The sequence below is a fragment of the Vulpes lagopus genome, chromosome 12, assembly GCF_018345385.1.
Source record: "Vulpes lagopus strain Blue_001 chromosome 12, ASM1834538v1, whole genome shotgun sequence".
In the NCBI taxonomy this organism is placed as follows: Eukaryota; Metazoa; Chordata; class Mammalia; order Carnivora; family Canidae; genus Vulpes; species Vulpes lagopus.
In genome coordinates, this window is record NC_054835.1 from 18,817,329 (window position 1) to 18,836,706 (window position 19,378).

A 19,378-nucleotide genomic window follows, 5' to 3' on the forward strand; every position below is an offset into this window, starting at 1 on the left:
GGTGTGGTAAGAGGACTGCACCTTGGGAAGGCTGGGAGGGGACTTGGGACCAGACCAGCTAAGGACAGTGAGTGGTTACAGGTCAAGGCCACGGGATGGCAGGAAGTGGTGAGCCCAGAAGCCAGGCACCATCTAGGTGGAGAGCCATCACTGAACCCCCACCTCCAGCTGGCTGCTAGGCCTCAGCCCTTGCTTAGCCCAGGGGGGTGGGCATTGCCCTAACTCTTGTCAGAGGCTGCCTGCCTTCCCCCTAGCCAAGCTGGCTGCTGTCAGGGCTGGCACGAGGTAGGTGGGTATAGTGTGCGGAGTCTCAACCTCCAGAGTCTCTCCCACACCTGAGATAGAGAACCTGGTGGCAGAGACTAGGGAGGTCTGGCCCTTACCACCCCCAATGCCTCCCTTCCCTTCCCTTCCCTTCCCTTCCCTTCCCTTCCCTTCCCTTCCCTTCCCTTCCCTTCCCGTCCCGTCCCGTCCCGTCCCGTCCCGTCCCGTCCCGACACCGAGGAGGCTGGTTTTGAGGTGGGCCATGAGGGTGGGGGCAGAGTGACAGCCATTTTCTGAGAAGGGCCCAGGCTGTTGCAGTTGAGAGAGACCAGTTTGAGGAGCTGCTTCTTCGGGAAGGATGATGGAAATGGGGGTCACAACAGGCCTTGGGAACCAAGGACTGGTTAAGTTGGGCCCATGAGTACAGCACCCTCCAAACTGGTGTCAGAGCCTGCAGATGAGTCCCGGGAGGAGCGGCCCTGCAGGAAGCGGATGATCTTCTCAATTGTGGCCTCCTGGTACTCATGGGACCACCTGTGGGCACAGAGGCTGGTGGGTTAGGGGGCCGGCAGAGGGTGCTGCTGGCTGAGGGCTGTGTACCCACCCCTCTCCTCACTTGATGCCGTTGAAGGTGAGCACAGCCTGCATGTCCTCAGGCAGGTCCTGGGGCTCTGGCCACTCGAAGCCATCGATGACCGGCACAATGTTCTTGCCGCAGCTCAAAGCAGTCACGATCTCCTGCAGAAAGAAAAGAGGAGAGGATAAGACATGGGTCCCAGTCTAGGGACCCTGGGGCCAGGCAGACATTGGGAGGGGTGTTGGTGCTGAAGTCCACCTTGACTTCTCCCTTACTCCTTGTGGTATAATAAAAACCAAGTATTTGATCTTTGCCCCAGGTCCTTGGCATAGAGCTCCTGAAACATGGGAAATTTCTGGATGACTGGAGGTTGGGGATGGGGGTGCCCAGGTAGCTTCCAGGTGGGGGCTGGTTGCCAGGAAGGCCAAGCCATGATGAAAAGGTTGGAACTTTTAAGTACCCCTCATACATTCACAGATGCACACCTTCCAGGATGGGAGAGGGGCTGGAGAGTGAGTTCACTCACCAGTGGCCAATGACTAAATCATGCCTCCATAATGAAGCCTCCATAAAATCTCCCAAGGAGGGGGTGGGTTGGTGAGCACATCTAGGTGTTGGGAGGGTGGCTAGAGAGGGCATGGGAGCTCTGTGCCTTCCTGCCTGTGCCCCCCACACCCCATACCTTGCTCTATGCATCTTTTACATTCAAATGTTTCTGAGTTACATGCTCGACAATAAACCAGTAATAGTTAAATGTGTTCTGAGTTCTGCATGTCATTCTAGCAAATTATTGAACTGGCGGGGGAGGGATCTGTATGTCATGGGAGGTCCTGAACTGGTAGCCAGGTCAGAAGTGCGGGTAGCCTGGGAACCTAGGACTTTCAACTGAAGTGAGGGCAGACATGTGGGATTGAGCCCTTAACCCTTTGGAGTCTGGGACACCTGGATGGCTCAGCGGTTGTGCATCTGCCTTTGGCTCAGGGCGTGATCCTGGGATCTGGGATTAAGCCCCGCATCAAGCTCCTCGCAGGGAGCCTGCTTCTCTCCCTCTGCCTATGTCTCGCTTCTTTCTGTCTTTCGTGAATAAATGAAAAATCTTTAAAAAAAAAAAACCCTCTGGAGTCTGATACTTGCTCTGCATAAGTCAGTATCAGAACTGAACTGAGGGTGTCTGGGGTTAAGCGTCGTACTGTTGGTTTCAGCTTAGGTCATGATCTCAAGGTCATGAGATTGAGCCCCGTGTCAGGCTCCCTGCTCAGCGAGGAGTCTGCTTCTCCCTCTGCCCCTCCCTCTGCTCACACTCACACTCTCCCTCAAATAAATAAATCTAAAAACATTTTTTAAAAAAGAACTGAATTGTGGGACACCCAGTTGGTGTTGGCAAATTGGAGAATTGGTTGTTGGTGTTGGGAAAAACACAATTTGATATCAGAAGAAAAACCTCATCCTCTCCGTCCAAACTGATCCATCACCAGCCCCACCAATTGTCCTTGTTTCTCAAATCTACCCACTTTTTCTCTTCTTCCATCCTGCCACTGTGCTGCTCCAACCCTCCATCTTTGTTCCTACCAGGTCTCTCCTCCACTGTGCTCCCTCTAACTTGTTCTCCACATTGCCCCTTCACCTGGCTGTTCCATACAAAATGCAAATCTGATCATGTCACTCCCTACTTAAAACTCTTCAAGACTTTACATGGCTCTTAGAATAAAATTAAAACTCCTTATTGTGGTTTGAAGGCTCTGTGTGGTTGGCCACAACTCCTTCCCTACACTCCACCCCTGCACCGTTCTCCCCGGACCACAGGCCTTTCAGCCCCTTAGATTTGCCATCCTCCTTCCCTACACAAGCCCTTTGCACATGCTCTTTTCCCTGCCTCCTCACATAAACTAATACCTACTCATTTTTCTGATTGGAGCTTAAGCCATACTTTCCCAGGAAGTCTCTCCTCCCTTCTCTGACCACGCACGATCTCCCTATTATAGGCTCTTTTTTTTTTTTTAATATTTATTTATTTATGATAGACACAGAGAGAGAGAGAGAGGCAGAGACACAGGCAGAGGGAGAAGCAGGCTCCATGCAGGGAGCCTGACGTGGGACTCGATCCTGGGACTCCAGGATCGCGCCCTGGGCCAAAGGCAGGCGCCAAACCACCAAGCCACCCAGGGATCCCCCTATTATAGGCTCTTATAAACTCTTCAGCACATGCTACAGTGGCAAACTTAAGCAATGAACAATTTACAATTATCTGTCTTCACCAGACATAAGGGATCATGTCTGGTTTTTACCTATCTTGTATCTCAGCATCTTTCACAAGGCCTTGCCCATAGTCCTTGCCAAATACTGAATGCATGGCTGGATGGTTGGAATGAATGAATGGATGGATGGATGGGTGGATGAATAAATGAGAGAGAAAATATAGCATAGCAGTTAGGGGCTGCACTCTAGAATCATGAGATTGGGGTTCACATCAACTCTGACATAGGCTTTGTGGCCTGAGGCAAACAGGCCCTCACAGCCTCTGTTTTCTCTTCTGCTGGGGAGATACCTGCTATGTCCTGTGGCAAGTGGTTAGAGCAGTGCCCAGCATGTAGTGTGTGCTTAATAATAACTAATAGGTGTTATTATTTCCTCCTCGGTAAAGGGGGATAATAAACCTCGCTTACAAGGTTGTTCTGACGATATTACTTACTATTAATGGGTGCTCTGGTAAGTGCCTATTGAATGTTTTTTCCTTCAAAGAGGAAAAAAGCCTCAGGGATTGGACTTTCTTGAGTGCAGTTCACTTGTGGTTTCCCATATTGATTACCCACTAAATGTGGCTTCAGGGAAAGGAGTTTTAAAACCAGAGGCAATTAAGCACTAACACCATCCAAGGAAGGCTGATGGAGCCTCTGGGACTGGTCCAAGGCAAATGTTCTTGCCACTCCGCCTGCCTCCTGCCTCGATGCAGTACACTGGGACAGGGATGGGTATCAAGCACCCTTGTGGAGCAGAGCCTTACTGGGGAAAGAACCTGTATAACTTAAATCTTGATTAGCTTTTAGGGAACCTCTCATTTTACGAATGAGAAGAAGCAACCCCAGAGAGGGGAAGGGGCTTGCCATCAGGTCACACAAATGCCCAGCCCAAGAGGGGCCAGGTTTCTGAATCATGCCTTCAGATTCCAAGTCCAGGGCTCTTTCAACCACACCCTCTGCCTCTCTGCTGGGAACTGGTATGAATTCTGACCCTGCAGAAATTTATCTGAGAGCCTTTAGACATTTGTCTTACCCAGAATTACACAGAACCAAAGACAGCACACTGCTCATTGCACAGATTCAGAGTCTGGCCAAGAGAGGAAGAATGGCTTATTCGAGGTCATCCTGCAGGTTAAGAACAAACACTTGATTGCAGTCAAGTGTTCTGACCTGGTAAACCTGGTGGACACGTAAGGTTTCCCCAGTTATCTCAGCTTCATCTGTTTGATTGATCATGGTTTAAGTATTCCATAAACTCTTCAAGAGCCTACTTCCTGCCATGCATGGTTGTAGCCATCAGGGATACGGAGTGAACACAGCAAGGTCTGATCTCATATGGAGCTCAGATACCCCTCTGTTTATCCTGCCACCTGCTCTGAGCCACCAACCATGATCCTTCAGATGTCTCTTTGGCCCAACACCAACCAAGCCCAGTACTCAGCCCCTAAAAACATGGCTTCCAGGGCCTGATCATCCTCCCCACTGTCAGGATGGATGCACTCTGGTGTCAGAACCTTCTCCCTACACCTGCTGGCCTGGCCTCACTGCCCTTGCGGGATCCCTTTTCCCAGGGCTTTAAACACAAGTGTTCTCCCAGCTTTTAGACACTCTGCAAACTGGTTCTATAGATTTTTTTGGCTTTTGCTTTTTTTTTTATTTTAGAAAGGGAGAGACTGGGAAGGAGGGGCAGAGGAAAAGGGAGAAAATCTTTTTTTTTTTTTTTAAGATTTGTTTAAAAAAAAGATTTGTTTATTTATTTATTCATGATAGACACACACACACACACACACAGAGAGAGAGGCAGAGACATAGGCAGAGGGAGAAGCAGGCTCCATGCCAGGAGCCCGATGCGGGACTTGATCCTGGGACTCCAGGATCGCGCCCTGGGCCAAAGGCAGGCGCCAAACTGCCAAGCCACCCAGGGATCCCCAAGGGAGAGAATCTTAAGCAGGCTCCATATTCAGTGCAGAGCCCGACTTGGGGCTCCGTCTCACAACTCTGAAATCACGACCTGAGCCGAAATCCAGTCAGATGCTTACATGACTGAACCACCTGGGCACCACTGGTTCCATAGTTCTTATCCAGCCCGTGGTATGCTGGCAAATGTTTAACAAATAACTCTCAGGGGCGGGGCAGGGGGGAGAGACACAACCAAACAAATAAAACCCTAATTTGTAGTATTTACCAATTTCCTTTGTGTAAATACTCCCACCAGGGCTGATTTCAAGCTACCAACATGACATCATTAAATATGGAGGTGGGAAGAGATGCAGACAATCATTTCTGGTGTTAGCTGAATCCTATCCTCCCACGTGCCCTCAAAGCCCCTCAGATCTGTGCCATGGAACGCGGTCAGGTGCTGGGAAAGAGCATGGGCTTTGGAATCAGAAAGGTGGAGTTCAGAGCCTAGCTTTTCCGATTTCTACGCCAGCGTGGCCATGGGAAAAAGTGTTCTACGTCTCTGAGCCTCAGTTTTTTCATCTAAAAGAAATTACTAATGATGCTCCTTCCTCATCCCCACTTTGTTCTTTGCTCATGCAGTTGCCCTGCCTGGGATGCCTTCCCTGGTTATTCCAGGCCTGAATATTTTCTCCCTTCTCCGTACTCCTATGGCAAGTAAGAGCTTTACCTACCTAGCTCAGCATTGACACCAAAGCATATATGATCTAGCCTTTCTGGGCCTATTCTTGTCTCCTTAGCTCCTTCGGGACAAAGGCTCCATCTTAGATGACTGTTGTATCCCTCAGCTCAACCCCTACTCACTAATAATTAATAAACTGTAGATGTGATATGGATCCATCCATCCATCCGTCTGTCCATTCTACGAGTATTTGGTAAGTTTCTACTGTGTGCCAGGCACTGAAGATCCAATGGCATTAATTAAACAGTGGTAAGCACTCATAATAATTCCAATAATAATTGCTGCCATTATAGAGCAATTACTACAGAACTAGGCATTCTGCTAAGGACTTGACAAATTTCAGCTCTTTTTAATTTTTGTAACAACATCCTAGGAGGTTAGGGACAATAGGCGTCCCACTTCACAGTAACAAACATGAAGCTCATCTTGATTGCATAACTTACCTAAGACCAGAGCCAGGATTCAAACTCACAGCTTTGCATCCTTTGTGATTCTACTGTGCCGGTCACTAGGCTCTCTTGTCCCTCTTCCCCCACAGAGGTTATTTGTCAAAACATTTTCCTCCTTCTTGAGCCCTCACAACAATCCCACAAGGTGAATAAGACAGGCAAGTTATCCCCATTTACTGAATGAGAATCGTGAGAGCCTTACTGACCCACTAAAGACCAATTACAGTCCGAGCTGTGGCTCCTGCCTTGCAGCTGGGCCACAGAAGTTGCTGGGGAGTGCAGATGAGGAGGAATGGGACCACAGAGGCCAGCACCTACCTTGTGCACCCAGTCCTTGCAGTCATGGTCCTGCTTGCATTTGTCCAGTGCCCCAGCTGACAGTACCAGCACGAAGTTGCGGGCACCCATGACACTCTGGATGAGTTTGTCCTCGAACTTGCCTGCTTCCAGCTTCTCCACATCAATGAAGACACTGAAGCCGTGCAGTTGCAGGTGTACCTTTAAGAGGCTGAGAAGAGGTCCTGTGTCACTGCCCTGGCCTGGCCCTGAGCTCCCAGGCTGCCCGCCTGCCTGTCCCTTCTTACCTGGCCAGCTGGGAACCCGAGTTCCGGCGGTAGCTGATGAAGACATCTGGGATGTCCCCACTGGGCTTACAGCCAGTGCAGGGCAGCGGAGAGTGTAGCATTTCTGAAGCAGAAGGTGACAGTGTGGTAAGGGTCACCCCTCCTCATCACTCACCCTCAGGTACATCATTCTCTGCCCTCAGCCTTCTTAGCCCAGCCCAGCCCAGGCAGGGTGGCTTGTTTGAAATAGGGTCATTGAGATAGAGAGCTGGGCCTACAGGAAGACTGCCTACTATTGGTGGGTCCCTTTCAGGAGGCGGGCATTGTGTTTTAGGGACATGTATCTGCACCTCCAGCCCTCTCTCCAGAGCTCCAAACCTGCATGGGGACACTATAAACCCAACATATCCCAAATCCTCCCTTGGCCCCTTCCTTCCCAGTTCCTACCACAGTTGGAACCTGGATATTGTCCTAACCCCCTACCTTTCATTCATCCATTCAACAAATATTTACGAAGTATTTACCGTGTGCCAGGCACTATCCTTTGTGCTTTGTGCTTGGGATATAGCAGTGAAAAGAACAGACAGACAGACCTTCACGACACCTGACTCCATGCTCTGGATTCTTCCTACTAAACATTCTGAACTCCAGCCCCAGGACCCTCCCTATGTCCAGACCCCCGACTCAGCCTTCTCAGTGATCTCCCCAAATCCATACTTGCCCAGTCCAATCTGTTTGCACAGCAACCAGAGGGGTCTTTCTAAAATCCAAGTCTCAGTGGATCCCTGTTTCCACTTTAAAAATGTACATGGCGGGATCCCTGGGTGGCTCAGCGGTTTAGCGCCTGCCTTTGGCCCAGGGCCTGATCCTGGAGTCCCGGGATCGAGTCCCACATCGGGCTCCCGGCATGGAGCCTGCTTCTCCCTCCTCCTGTGTCTCTGCCTCTCTCTCTCTACGTCTATCATGAATAAATAAAGAAATAAATATTAAAAAAAAGAATTCATTAAAAAAATAAAAATAAAAATAAAAATAAAAATGTACATGGCTCCCTCTACTTCCTATACAAGGGATTTGTAAGCTCTTTTTGCAGTAAGACCTCCCTGCTATTTATTTATTTATTTATTTATTTAGATTTTATTTGAGAGAGAGAAAGAGAGTGAGCAGGATGGAGAGAGAATCTGAAGCAGACTCTGAGCTGAGCGCAAAGCCCAACACGGGGCTCAAACTCAGGCCTGCAAGATCACGACCCGTGGCAAAACCGAGAGTTAGACACTTAACCAACTGAGGCACCCAGATGCCCCAGGACCTCCCTGATTTTAAAAAATGAAATACTGAGGTTTTATTGGGAGCTGCAATGTAAAAATAATAAAAGCTGATCTACTTTGAACTTGTTGAATGAATGGATGAATGAAAAGACCATCCTCATATAATCTTCAGACTTAACACTCACAGATAGCATTTGTCTATTTATGAAGCAGGAAGACAGAGTTTCAAATCCCAGTTCTGTTATTTAATGGATTTGGGATATGTATTTGGGATCTCCCAAGGCATAACTTTGGGAAATGTATTTAAATTCTTAAAACTTAGTTTCATCATGCTTAAAATTAACACCCTTGATGGAAATATTCTTTATCTGGGATTATGATGGTAGTTACACATGTATGCATTTTTCAAAACTCTTCATTATCAGACACTTTTAAGTTAAGTTATACCTCTTTTATTACTTAAACACTTTCAAAAAGTAGAGTATAGAGGGGTGCCTGGGTGGCTCAGTTAAGTGTCCAACTGTTGATTTCCGCTCAGGACATGATCTCAGAGTCATGAGACTGAGTGAGCCCTGAGTCAAATTCCAGGATGGATATGGAGGCTGCTTAAATTTCTCTCTCTCTCTCTCTCTCTGCCCCTCCCTTCTCGTTTGCTCTCACCTGTCTCAAAATAAATAAATAATAAAATAATAAAATAAAATAAATTTAAAGTTGATTTAAAAAATTAACACCCACTGCATAGAATGGATATAAATATTAATGAGATAATGTTTAAAACTTAATACATATAGTAATTGATGACAAATATTAGCTAAATAGTAAATTAGCCAATTAAAATAAGTTAGTAAATAAAAATGGTTGCTAGAGCCCTAGAATCCATTCCACCCTGGTGACCTCCCTAAAGCACTTCCAGAATCCATACTTTGTAAGCTGCTGGCTAATCGCACAAGCCCCCCCCCCCCCAGGTGTCTTCCCACCCCTATCTCCTCCTTGCTGCCTCACCTCCACATCTGCATATACTTACTGCTCCTTTTGTCTGGTTGCTCTTCCTGCTGCACGCCCCTCCCCAATACATCCTTCAAGACCTGGTTGTGCATCCTGTAAATGCCCAGACCTGGGTGACAGGGAAGCTGTGCTTCCTGTCAGCTCGCACTGGAATCCTGGGGGTGCCTCCTGCCGTGGTCAACTACCTGTTCATGTACCTGCCTCACTTCCACCCTCCTCCTCAGCTCAGACTGGGAACTTCTTGAGGGCAACATATTCATCTTTGCATCCTCAGAATCCAGTCTGGCACAGCGTCTGTGCTCAAACCGACCGCAGGGAGGCTCGGAAGTCCCCCCAGGGCTGGGGCTAGACTAGGGGTGGGGTCCCGGCTGGGCAGGCTGACCTCTGGCGGCCGTGAGGATGCGGGCGCGGTGCACGCCCAGGCGGATGCCGCAGTCCTCCAGCAGCTGCTGCTCGGACACGCGGTGCAGCAGGGAGCGGTCCAGGCCGCAGCTGACCAGGCCGTACGTATACTGGCGGAAGCGCGGGTCCAGGCTGCCCAGCCAGTCAGCCAGGTTGCTGCGGTCGCACGTGGCGTAGCTGGCGAAGGTCTTGAGCTCCGTGAGCTCCCTAAAGAACCTACCACGGGGGGAAAGAAGGACTCTGAGGTCCCGACCTGGGCCTGACCAGTGGCAGAGGGCCAGGGCTGGCGGGCAGGAGGCTCCTTACCTTTTGCGGGTGATGCCTGATTTCATGCCCAGGTCGGTGTGGAGCTCCTCCTCCGTGAGCCGCAGAAGCAGGTCACCATCTACCTGCTGCTCCTGGGGGAGGGGTCGGATGTGAGGAAGGGCTCTCCTCTTCAGCCCTTGGACCCCAAGCATAAGATGCAAGGGAAGGGAACTGGAGATGGCGATGGGGCCCAGGTTAGAGCCCAGTGACCCAGAAAGCGGCTGAGGCCAGGCTCCCATCCCCCAAACCACCCGCGCGCCGCGGGCGTGGGGGCCGCAAGGGGGCGCTGTTGTCTTGCGCAGGGCGCCCCTAGCGGCCGCACGCCCCCAGGACGCGCAGCTTTACCCGGAAGCTCTCGCAGTAGTGGGAGAAGCCGATCTGCTGCAGCCACGTCTGGACCTCGGCCTCCTTCCAGCTGGCCACGCAGGGCAGGATGGGCCGCGGCACCTCCTCGCCCAGCAGGCGCAGCGCGCGCTTGGCCAGCGCCGACGTGGTGCCGTTGGTGGAGTAGGAAACCAGGCGTTTGAGGCTCTGGATAGCTCCGATGTCGCTGAATACCTAGGGAGGGGCGGAGGGAGGGTGTCTCGGGGCCACCAGCTCACCAGCCTTCCCCAAACGTGCCCAGTCCCTCCCCCCGCCGCTTCTCAGCGCGGAAACTCCTATCATCAGCCTTAGCCCTGCCGTCATCCAATAAGGCAGGTAGCTCTGCGAACCCCCCTCCTGAAACTCTCTCAACTCTGGACCTCATGCCTGCCTCTAACAGCTTCCATCTCCCCAGGATGAACTCTGAGTCTGGCCTGGCACAGTGCACCCCCTGCCCACCATTCTCAGCTCACCCCCCCTTTCTCCAGCCCACACTTGGCTGACACCTACCCACCAAGCCTCTCTTACCTCTGGGCCCCGTCATGGTGTTCCCAGACCTTTAGTTCACCAGCCTGCTTGTGGGAATCCTAGCCATCCAGTGGAATCCAAGTTGATTAGCAACCCCTCCATGCAGCCTGGTTTGATTTACCCACAGCTTGGCTCATACCTCCAATTAGGCCTTGTACTCTAAGTGGATAATGCAATGTCCACTATATGTTAAGCTGAAGTCTTTTTTTTTTTTTTTTTTAAGATTTTATTTGTTTAATCATGAGAGGCCAGAGAGAGAAAGAGGCAGAGACACAGGCAGAAGCAGGCTCCATGCAGGGAGCCCGACATGGGTCTCCATCCCTGGTCTCCAGGATCATGCCCTGGGCTGAAGGCGGCACTAAACCGCTGAGCCACCTGGGCTGCCCAGCTCTTCCCTTTTCTTCATCCAATCACCCACCAAATCCTAATGCTGTTTGTTCAACACCCCTGGGATCCATCTGCTTTTCTCTTCTTCGGCTGTCATGCTCCAGCCCACCTTCCCAACTGTCCCCCTGTCATGGCCTCCTATCTGGCCCCCTTGCCTCCACCGTCACCCTTGCTAATTCCATCTCCACACGGTAGCCACCGTAATCTTTGTAAAACTCGTGTTCCCTGCTTAAAACCCTTGGTCTTGCCTTCAAGGTCAGTGACTGGTCTCTCATCCTTCTCCGTGCTTCACCTAACCCTTATGTGTACTTCAAGTCCCAGTTGAATGCCACTTCCTCTGGGAAGCCTTCCCAGCAGCTCTCTAACCCCCGGCCCCGCCTGACCGCACACCCACCTTGGTCTTGCCCTGCAAGCTCTTGATGGCAGCCTCAGCACAGAGATAGAAAGCCCCGATACACTGCGCCTCCATGCGGGACGAGTCGAGTAGCGGCACGAGGCGCTGCAGGTCGTCGGGCCCGCGGCCCTGCCTGGTGTCACTGGCATCCACCAGGCAGCGAGCAAAGCGGCCGGGGTCCAGGGAGGCCACGAGCGGCTCCACAAGCGCCAGCGTGCCCGAGCGCTCCACCTCGCGCTCCACCTCCTTGTTGGTTGCCAGCACCGCCACCGCCAGGCAGGCGTGCAGCCGCAGCAGCTCGTCCTCTTTGGAGAAGGCGAGCGGGAAGAGCCACTCGGCGGCGCGCTTCTCCACCATGCGCCGCTGCGCCGCCTGGCCCCCGTGCAGCGCGCAGTTGCCCAGCGCCAGCGCGCAGTGGCGGAGCAGCGCGGGGTCCGTGCGGCGGCACCAGTACAGCACCGCGTCCAGGCCTCCGGCCGACACCAGCCGCTGGCACGTCTCCTCCGAGTGCTTGAACATGTGCTCCAAGATGCCTGCAACGCTCCGCGCCAGCTCCACCGGCTCGCGCTCTTTTGCCAAGTTCAGGATCACGCCCAACCCGATGCGCGCCACGCGGTCCCTGCAGAAATCAAATGGGACAGGGACGATGCAGTGGCGGTGTCCTCGGGAAGTTGGCTCACACCCTCGCCCCTGGTCATTTAACCTCTCTGGCCTCACTAGTGTCATATAGGACATGACGGAGAGCATTATCCTCCTTCTGGAAGGACCAGATTTCTCTGATTATAAGGATGCTCCAGCCCGGCCACACCTGTTTCCTCCCTTATCGCTGCCTCCTCCCCACAGTGTGTGTTGTGGTTAAGAATCCTAACTCTGGAGAAGATCCCCTGGGTCCTGGTTTTTTTTCTAGAAAGCTGTAGGACCTTGAATGCCTTCCTTTATTTTTCTACCTCAGTTCTGCATCTCATAAATAAAAGGAATACCTACCCCCATAGGGTCATTATGAGAAAGAACAGGATAATCCATGTAAAGTGTTCCCCACAGTGCCTGGCACTTCTTTTCATCATTTGAAGTATCACTTTGAAGTACACCACTCTTATCCTTGCCCTCAAACCTCTCTTCAGTCCATGCTGTGTGATTGGGGTGCGTTTATTCACTCCACAGATTTTTATTGAGGAACTACTGTGTGCCAGAAACTGTGCTGGGGGCTGAAGCTGAACAGTGAGTACGGGTGCCTGAATGTATACACAGCTAATGTGGAGACAATAAGCATGTGAACAACGAGTGAACAGAACAAGAGTGATATGGCTATAATGCTAGCAAACCCAGGTGATGTAATGGACAGTGCCTGGGTGGAGGAGGAGGTAACATCTGAGAGTTCAATATCAAGAGACTCCTGCCTACAAGTGTCTGGGAGGAGAGCATAAAAGGCAGAACAAACAGCAAGAACAAAAGCCCTGAGAGCTGGTGAGCTTGCCATGTTTGAGGAATAGACAGCCAGCCAGAGATATTTGCAGTGTTTAAAACCAACGAAGAAAAATATAAAAATCAACAAGGATTCATATATAGAACATATAAATATTCAAATCAACAAGAAAAAGGCAGCAAATTCAATAGGGAATGGCAAAGGATATAAATGGCAATTTACAAAAGAGGAAATCGAAAATGTTAAATAAAGAGATGCTCTAACTCATCAGTAATCGGAGAAGTGAGAATTAAATCAGCTATCACTTTACACCTATTGGATAGGCAAAAAGCAGAATCTGGGTAACATAGAAGGTTGGCAAGGTGGAACACCTGGGTGGCTCAGTGGCTGAACATCTGCCTTTGGCTCAGGGTGTGATCCCGGGTCCTGGGATTGAGTCCTGCACTGGACTGCAAGGATCCCGCTTCTCTCTCTGCCTATGTCTCTGCCTCTCTCTGTGTGCCTCTCATGAATAAATAAATAAAATCTTAAAAAGAAAAAAAGAAGAAGGTTGGCGAGGTGTGGGGCCATGAACACCCCGAAGCTCTGTGGGTGGAGGGTACATGCCTGGGGTAGTCAATTTGGAAAGGAGACTGGGATGTGTGGGTAAACTTAAAGAGATATGGACTCTATGAGCCAGAAACTGGGGCTTTTGAGTTTGCATCCCAACAAAATTGTCACAGATCCACAAAAGGATGTGGAAAAGGCTGTTCACTGCAGGGTTGTTTGTGGTGGGGGAAGATGGTGGCAGTCTGCTGTCGAGCCTGGGAGAGTGGAGAGGTAACATGGGCAAGCACTCACTCTGGAGGACTATGGAACAGTTACAAGTGACTGAACAGATGATATCATAGCACATGCAGAGTCTTAAACACGTAAATCTTAGGGGGTGAAAGTATGAACTGGAATGTACTATATTACACAGCACCATTTGTGTGAATTAAAAATATATACACACAAAATAAGAATAAAGATTTTACCAGGACACAGATATAGGAAATACACATTAATTATATTGAAAGGGTGCCTATGGCATTAATTTGGAAAGATGATGGGACATTAATGAAGAGGAGAAGGGGAGATTGTGGAGATTGTATTCTAGGCACAGATGTATGCAAAGGTTTGGAGATATCTGAGAGCTGGTTGCACTTGGGGACCTGTCCCCACCTTAGCCATGCTGAAATGAAGCCACTTCTAGGTGGAAGTGGAGAGGTGGAGAGTATGAGCTGAGGTGGAGGTTCAAGGGGAGAGTATGGAAAGGGTCCCAGGGGCCTTCTGAGCCCTCTCCAGGCAGTTGTACTTTATCTTGATGGCAAATGGGGAGCCATTGAAAGGCTTCAGGAAGGGGAGTGACCTGCTCTTGAAAGGGTTTTAGGAAACACTCTGACTGCTATAGGGAGGAAAGGTCCAAGGGAGGGAGCCTGGATGCCAGCAGAGCAGGCAGGAGAATTGCCTCACTTCAGGCAGAGGTGAAAGTTTTCTGTCTTCCTGACCTCCACAAATGATGTCCTCCATAGCTAACATTACTCCCAAAGAGTTAAGAGACTCAGCCAGTCATGGAGTCCCTGCCCAGTGAGCATCACAGTGACCACAGTGCTTGTGATTTTGTGTCTACTGCAGGTCCCAGCTGACCCCATAACATGGCACAACTTTGCCTGAGCCGGTCACTGAGCTTCCCCAAAGTCATTCCCAAAAGAACAGATGGGTTCTAATCACTCACTTGTTTCTTTTACCAATGAGAAAGCCAAAGCTCAGAGAGGTTACATGACATGCTGAGTTACACGGCTGGTGAGAGGCATAGCTGGAGTCTGAACCTGCACCTGTCTGTATTTATTTGTTTTGTTTTTAAGATTTTAAAATTTTTATTTATTCATGAGAGTCACACAGAGAGAGGTAGAGACATAGGCAGAGGGAGAAGCAGGCTCCCTGTGAGGGAACCTGATGTGGGACTCAGTCCTGGGATCACAATCTGAGCCAAAGGCAGACACTTAACCAGCTAAGCCATCCAGGTGCCCCTGTTTTTGTTTTTTAAGAGGACTTATTCTAAGTCTCTTCACCCCCAGCCATCCCATTTCCCTATGTACTTGGCACACTCACAGAAATTGAACTGTGTGCTTGTTTTGAGAACTATAAACTCAGCTCCCAGGTTCTGCAGCCTCAGAGGCTATGAACCTGGGTTCAAATCCCAGCTCCGAAGGAGAGGGGAAATTATACACACAAATGTATATATATATACACTACACATTTATGTGTAAAATCCTTGTATGCATAGAATTTCTCTGGAAGGACACACTGTGCAAGAAACTTGTTTTGCTGGTTTGCATCCGGGGAGGGGGTCTGGGTAGGAATAAACAATTCTTAAGTGTGTATCTTTTTTTGCACCTTTGCACGTTTTGAATTTACATGCAATAGCTTTCCAGTGTTTGTTTGTTTTTAATATGTTTCCTCCACTTATTCACTGTGTATTTTTGGGAAAGCCATTTAATCTGAGTCAAACCATTTAACCTAATTATGGTCTCCTGATGGGGCTGGGCTGTAAATTTCAAAGGCTAGCAGTTACATGGGGCCCTCACTGGGTGTCACGAGACCAAGTTCAAGGGTCCTACCCTGTTGGACTTCTCTTGGCATTTGGGGGCGAGGGATGCTGTGACCTAGGCTCCTGGGTAGAGGGTGTAGTAGCACCCTGGGAAGAAGGAAATGGGAAAAGGAGTGGGTGCACGGAGGAGGAACTTTCTTTAAGATGAGATTGGCTGATGAAGGAAGGGCAAGATTTCATAAACACGAATTCTCAATGTGTGACCTCCCTTCTCTCCCTTCCAGCCTTGGCCAGAGGGCGAGGAGATTGTGCCTTCAGAAAAATTTTGAAGGCCACGGGCCTTGCTGGGCTCTGTCCTTGGTCCTGAAGTGCTGTCAGGGCCAGCACGTTGTTTCATGAGGCCAGGGACAATTGTTACTGTGACTCTTTCCTCAGTAATTCTAAATCAGCTGAGTATTGTTATTTTCAACCTTGAAAAATATCAGTGCGGTTTGCAACCTGCAGCCCTCCTCTTCTGGGGGTGTTGGCTGCACCCCTTCTCCAAGCACTCTAACTATAACTGCCACACCCCACATACCAGGCCTACAGAGTCCACCCCCACCCTGTGCCCACTGCTTCCAGTGAGGGCCCACTCTGTTTGCCAGCCCTGCAAATGTCTGATGATTGATGTTAGATGGGAGATTAATGACTTGCTGGTCAAGCAGAACCCTATCTTGCTCTCTGAATTTAAATGGCCCCATTCATGCATTTTTGACAGTTGTATCATTTCCACCACCCACAAGGCTATTTTTTAATATTTGAAAATGGCAAGAAAAGCATCCCTCACCCATGCCCATCATACTTGTGAGAGAAGCATGAATTGAAAGTGACCCTTCCCAAACCCTTCTAAACCTAAGGGGCCAGAGAATTCAGCACGAGACTTGTGAGAGTTTGGTCTGCTCTGGCATCGGAGATGAGAGAAAGTGAAGGCAAGGGTCCTCATATTTCAGAGGAGATCCCAAAAGGCAGGCAAGAGAGGGGCAGCCAGGCCCCAGTTGGACCCCACCCCCCTACTCCATCTTGGCAGTATGTGGGGAAGGGACAGAGAACACATACTCTGGCTCCTGCCTAGCTCCTCACCTGATTCCTCTTCTCTCACCCATTCATCCCACTGAAAACCTTCCATTCCCCATTAGTAGCTGCAGAATGAGATCATGTCTGGCCTGTAACCTGGGCCAAAATGAAGGAGGAGGAAGCAGGAGGTGGATTGAGGGTGACACAAAGGGGGGCAAGTAACCCTCAGGTCAGCACTCATTTCAGTGATCGTTGCCCCTCCTCCTGTCCCATTTCCTAAGCATTGTGTTCTCTTCCTTTCTCAGTGGCAGAGAAAAGGTAGCTTGGAAGGGCACCCAGGCCTGTGCGGAGGTGGTCTGTGGGTTTAGGGGCCATTGGCAGTAGGATCCCGGGTCCATCCTCATAACCAGGGACAAATTCCTGTCCTGCTACATTCTTCCTCCCCCTGTCTAATTACTTACCCCACCAGTTCTGGGAGTGAATCCTGGCTGCACCACCAGTTCACTGTGTTGTGACTCTGGGCAAGTCATGAAACTTTCCCAAGCCTTGTTTTCCTCACTTGTAAAATGGACACGCTGATCCCCAACAGGGGTGTAGTACAGGGATTTGGGATTTGCTGAGGTGAGGCGCGAAAACAAACGCACAGTGCGAGTCGCAGGAGAGACCCAGGCTGTCGACCGCCGCTGCTGCCCCCACAGCACCCCGCGCTCTCCCCTCAGCCCGTGAGCATCCTCACCGGTTCTCGGCCACCAGGATCTGCTCCAGCAGGCGGGCGGCCTGCACGCGCGTCTCCAGCTCCGGCGCCTGCAGCAGTCGCAGCAGCAGGTCCAGGCCGCCGTCCAGGCGGATGGCATCGCACAGACCCTGGGCTACCTCCCGGCCCACGGCCGGCAGCAGCCAGGCCTCCTCCACCAGCTGGAAGACCTCGGCCAGGCCGGCGCCCACGGCCCGCGCGCCCCCCGCCTGCTTCAGCGCGGACAGCGCCTGCTGCAGCTCGGGCATCGCGCGCTCCAGGGCGCCCTGCACCTCAGCGGCCGCCCCGGGCGACACCTCGCGGGGCCCCCGGCCGCCCGCCGCCCACCACGGGCCCGCGCCGCCGCCCCCGTCCGGCCCCGGCACCGCTAGCCGCTCAGCGCCCGGCCGCGGGCCCGACATGGTGAAGAAGCGGCACAGCTTGTAGGCGGAAAGGAGCAGCGTCAGGACCATGGGCGCGGGGCTGCGGGGGACATCCCGGGCCGGGGGGGCGGGACCGGGCGGGCGACCGGGACTTGGGCAAAGCGGGGCAGGACAGAGGACCTGGGGGGAGATGGTGCAGGAGGCAGGGAGGGAGAGGAGGCCACCCACCCGGCAGGGGCGCTGGCCAGAAGGTTGGGGGAGGGGCGGGGACAGGATCCCGGACGGAGCCCTCGGGCGAAGGGAAGCGGGCCCAGAGGCAGGGGGTGGGCGGGAGGAGCGAGGGGGCTGCGAGGGACGGACCCAGACTCTGCCAGCGAGAGAACAAAGCCGGGCTCCGGCCCAGTGTGGATCTGCAGCAGCCCCGCCCCTGAGAAGCCGCAGCGGGGAGCTGACACCCGCCTCTCGGTCACGTGGGACCCCCTCCCCTCCCCTCCCCTCCCCTCCCCTCCCCCGCCCCGCCCCGCCTGGCCTCGCCCCCAGGCCTTTCCTCAGCCACGCCCACGCCTGCTTAGGGGATGGGGAGAGGGAGGGAGGGGAGGGGACGGAGAGGGGAAGGGAGGGGGAGGCAGTGGGAGTGGCCACTCGGGGGAGAGGGTGCCGAGCCGACGACCGCCTCCTTCCCCTGCCACCCCCAAACCCCGTGACACTGCAACGTGAAGGCAACGCAGTGGAGCGGGCCCCCTCCCCTAACAGTGGTTAAAGTGATCCTAATAACGATGCGGTACAACTCTCCAGACCCTCCATGCCTGTTTCTCAAGCCTTATGACAGGCCTACAGGGTCCGTATTTGTGTTCCCATTTAACAGCTGAACTGACTAAAGCACCTAGAGAAGACGTTGCCCAAGGTCACACACCCTTCTCTGATTATGGAACAGAAAAACTCAGTTGGAAACTCTGAGAATCATTTTCTTCCAGGTGGTGGCAGGATTTCAGGAGGCCCTTGGACCCCTGACAGTGGGTGCAGAATCAGGCCTTCTGTGCTAGGGGTATTTTCTGGAAAGAGGGATGCTTATCTTCAAGAGTCTAAAAGTGTGGAGAAGGAGGCTGTTCTTTACCACAGGGAGAGTGAAAGTGGAGACAGGGAGCAGTGCCTGCCAAGGAGCAGTGGATTAGTGAGAGACTAAGGAATCAAATCCAGTCCAAACGGTTACCATTCATCCAATTTGCTGCTCTGTGAGGCCCAGCTTGGGGAAAACAATGCACCCAAGAGTAGAACTTAAACATGAAAATCTGTTTTTTTTATGATTAAAAAAAAAAAAATCCCCCAGAGTGCTCACCAGCATTCCTTCACCCCCCCTTTTACCACCCTAAATACACAGTGGGTGGGTGAGACACTCAGTCAGGGATGCGCCTGATCAAACAGATCACAGATAAATAACCATTTATGGAGAATGAAGTTGGCGCTATTCCAGGCACCAGGCATTTTGTCTGCTTTAGCTTGTGTAAACATCCCCACCCCCCAAAACAGGACACAAGGCAGGTATTATTAGTCTCTCCTTACCAAAAAGAAAACTAAGGCAGGTTAAGCAGTGTGCCCATGGTCACACAGCCTGTGAGTGGCACAGTGGCCCTTCCTTCTGTCCTTCAGACCCCCTGTGCTTTTCCCCTCCTGGGATGAGACTGAGCTTGGCAAGGATCCTGTTCACAGTTCTCCCAGGCCCAGAGTTCCAGGAATGTGACCCTTTGCAGTGCAGCAACAACCTCTGGGGTCCAGGGTACTGGGGGCTGGGCCAGAGATTGAGCAAACAGAGCAGCAGACAAGGCAGCTCCTCTT

At 51.6% G+C, this 19,378-nt stretch overlaps 1 protein-coding gene across 1 annotated transcript; it reads right to left on the reverse strand.

The window, feature by feature from the left end:
• Window positions 1-609: 609 nt before the first annotated feature.
• On the reverse strand, window positions 610-19,370 carry SARM1 (sterile alpha and TIR motif containing 1). The gene is made up of 9 exons (XM_041724399.1): window positions 17,166-19,370; window positions 11,382-12,000; window positions 10,055-10,267; window positions 9,710-9,801; window positions 9,384-9,619; window positions 6,753-6,855; window positions 6,487-6,676; window positions 881-1,002; window positions 610-798 (listed from the first exon to the last, which is right to left on the reverse strand). Exons 1-9 carry the CDS (start codon window positions 17,633-17,635, stop codon window positions 669-671), a joined length of 2,175 nt encoding a protein of 724 aa, XP_041580333.1. The 5' UTR covers window positions 17,636-19,370; the 3' UTR covers window positions 610-668.
• Between the last annotated feature and the right edge of the window lie 8 nt (window positions 19,371-19,378).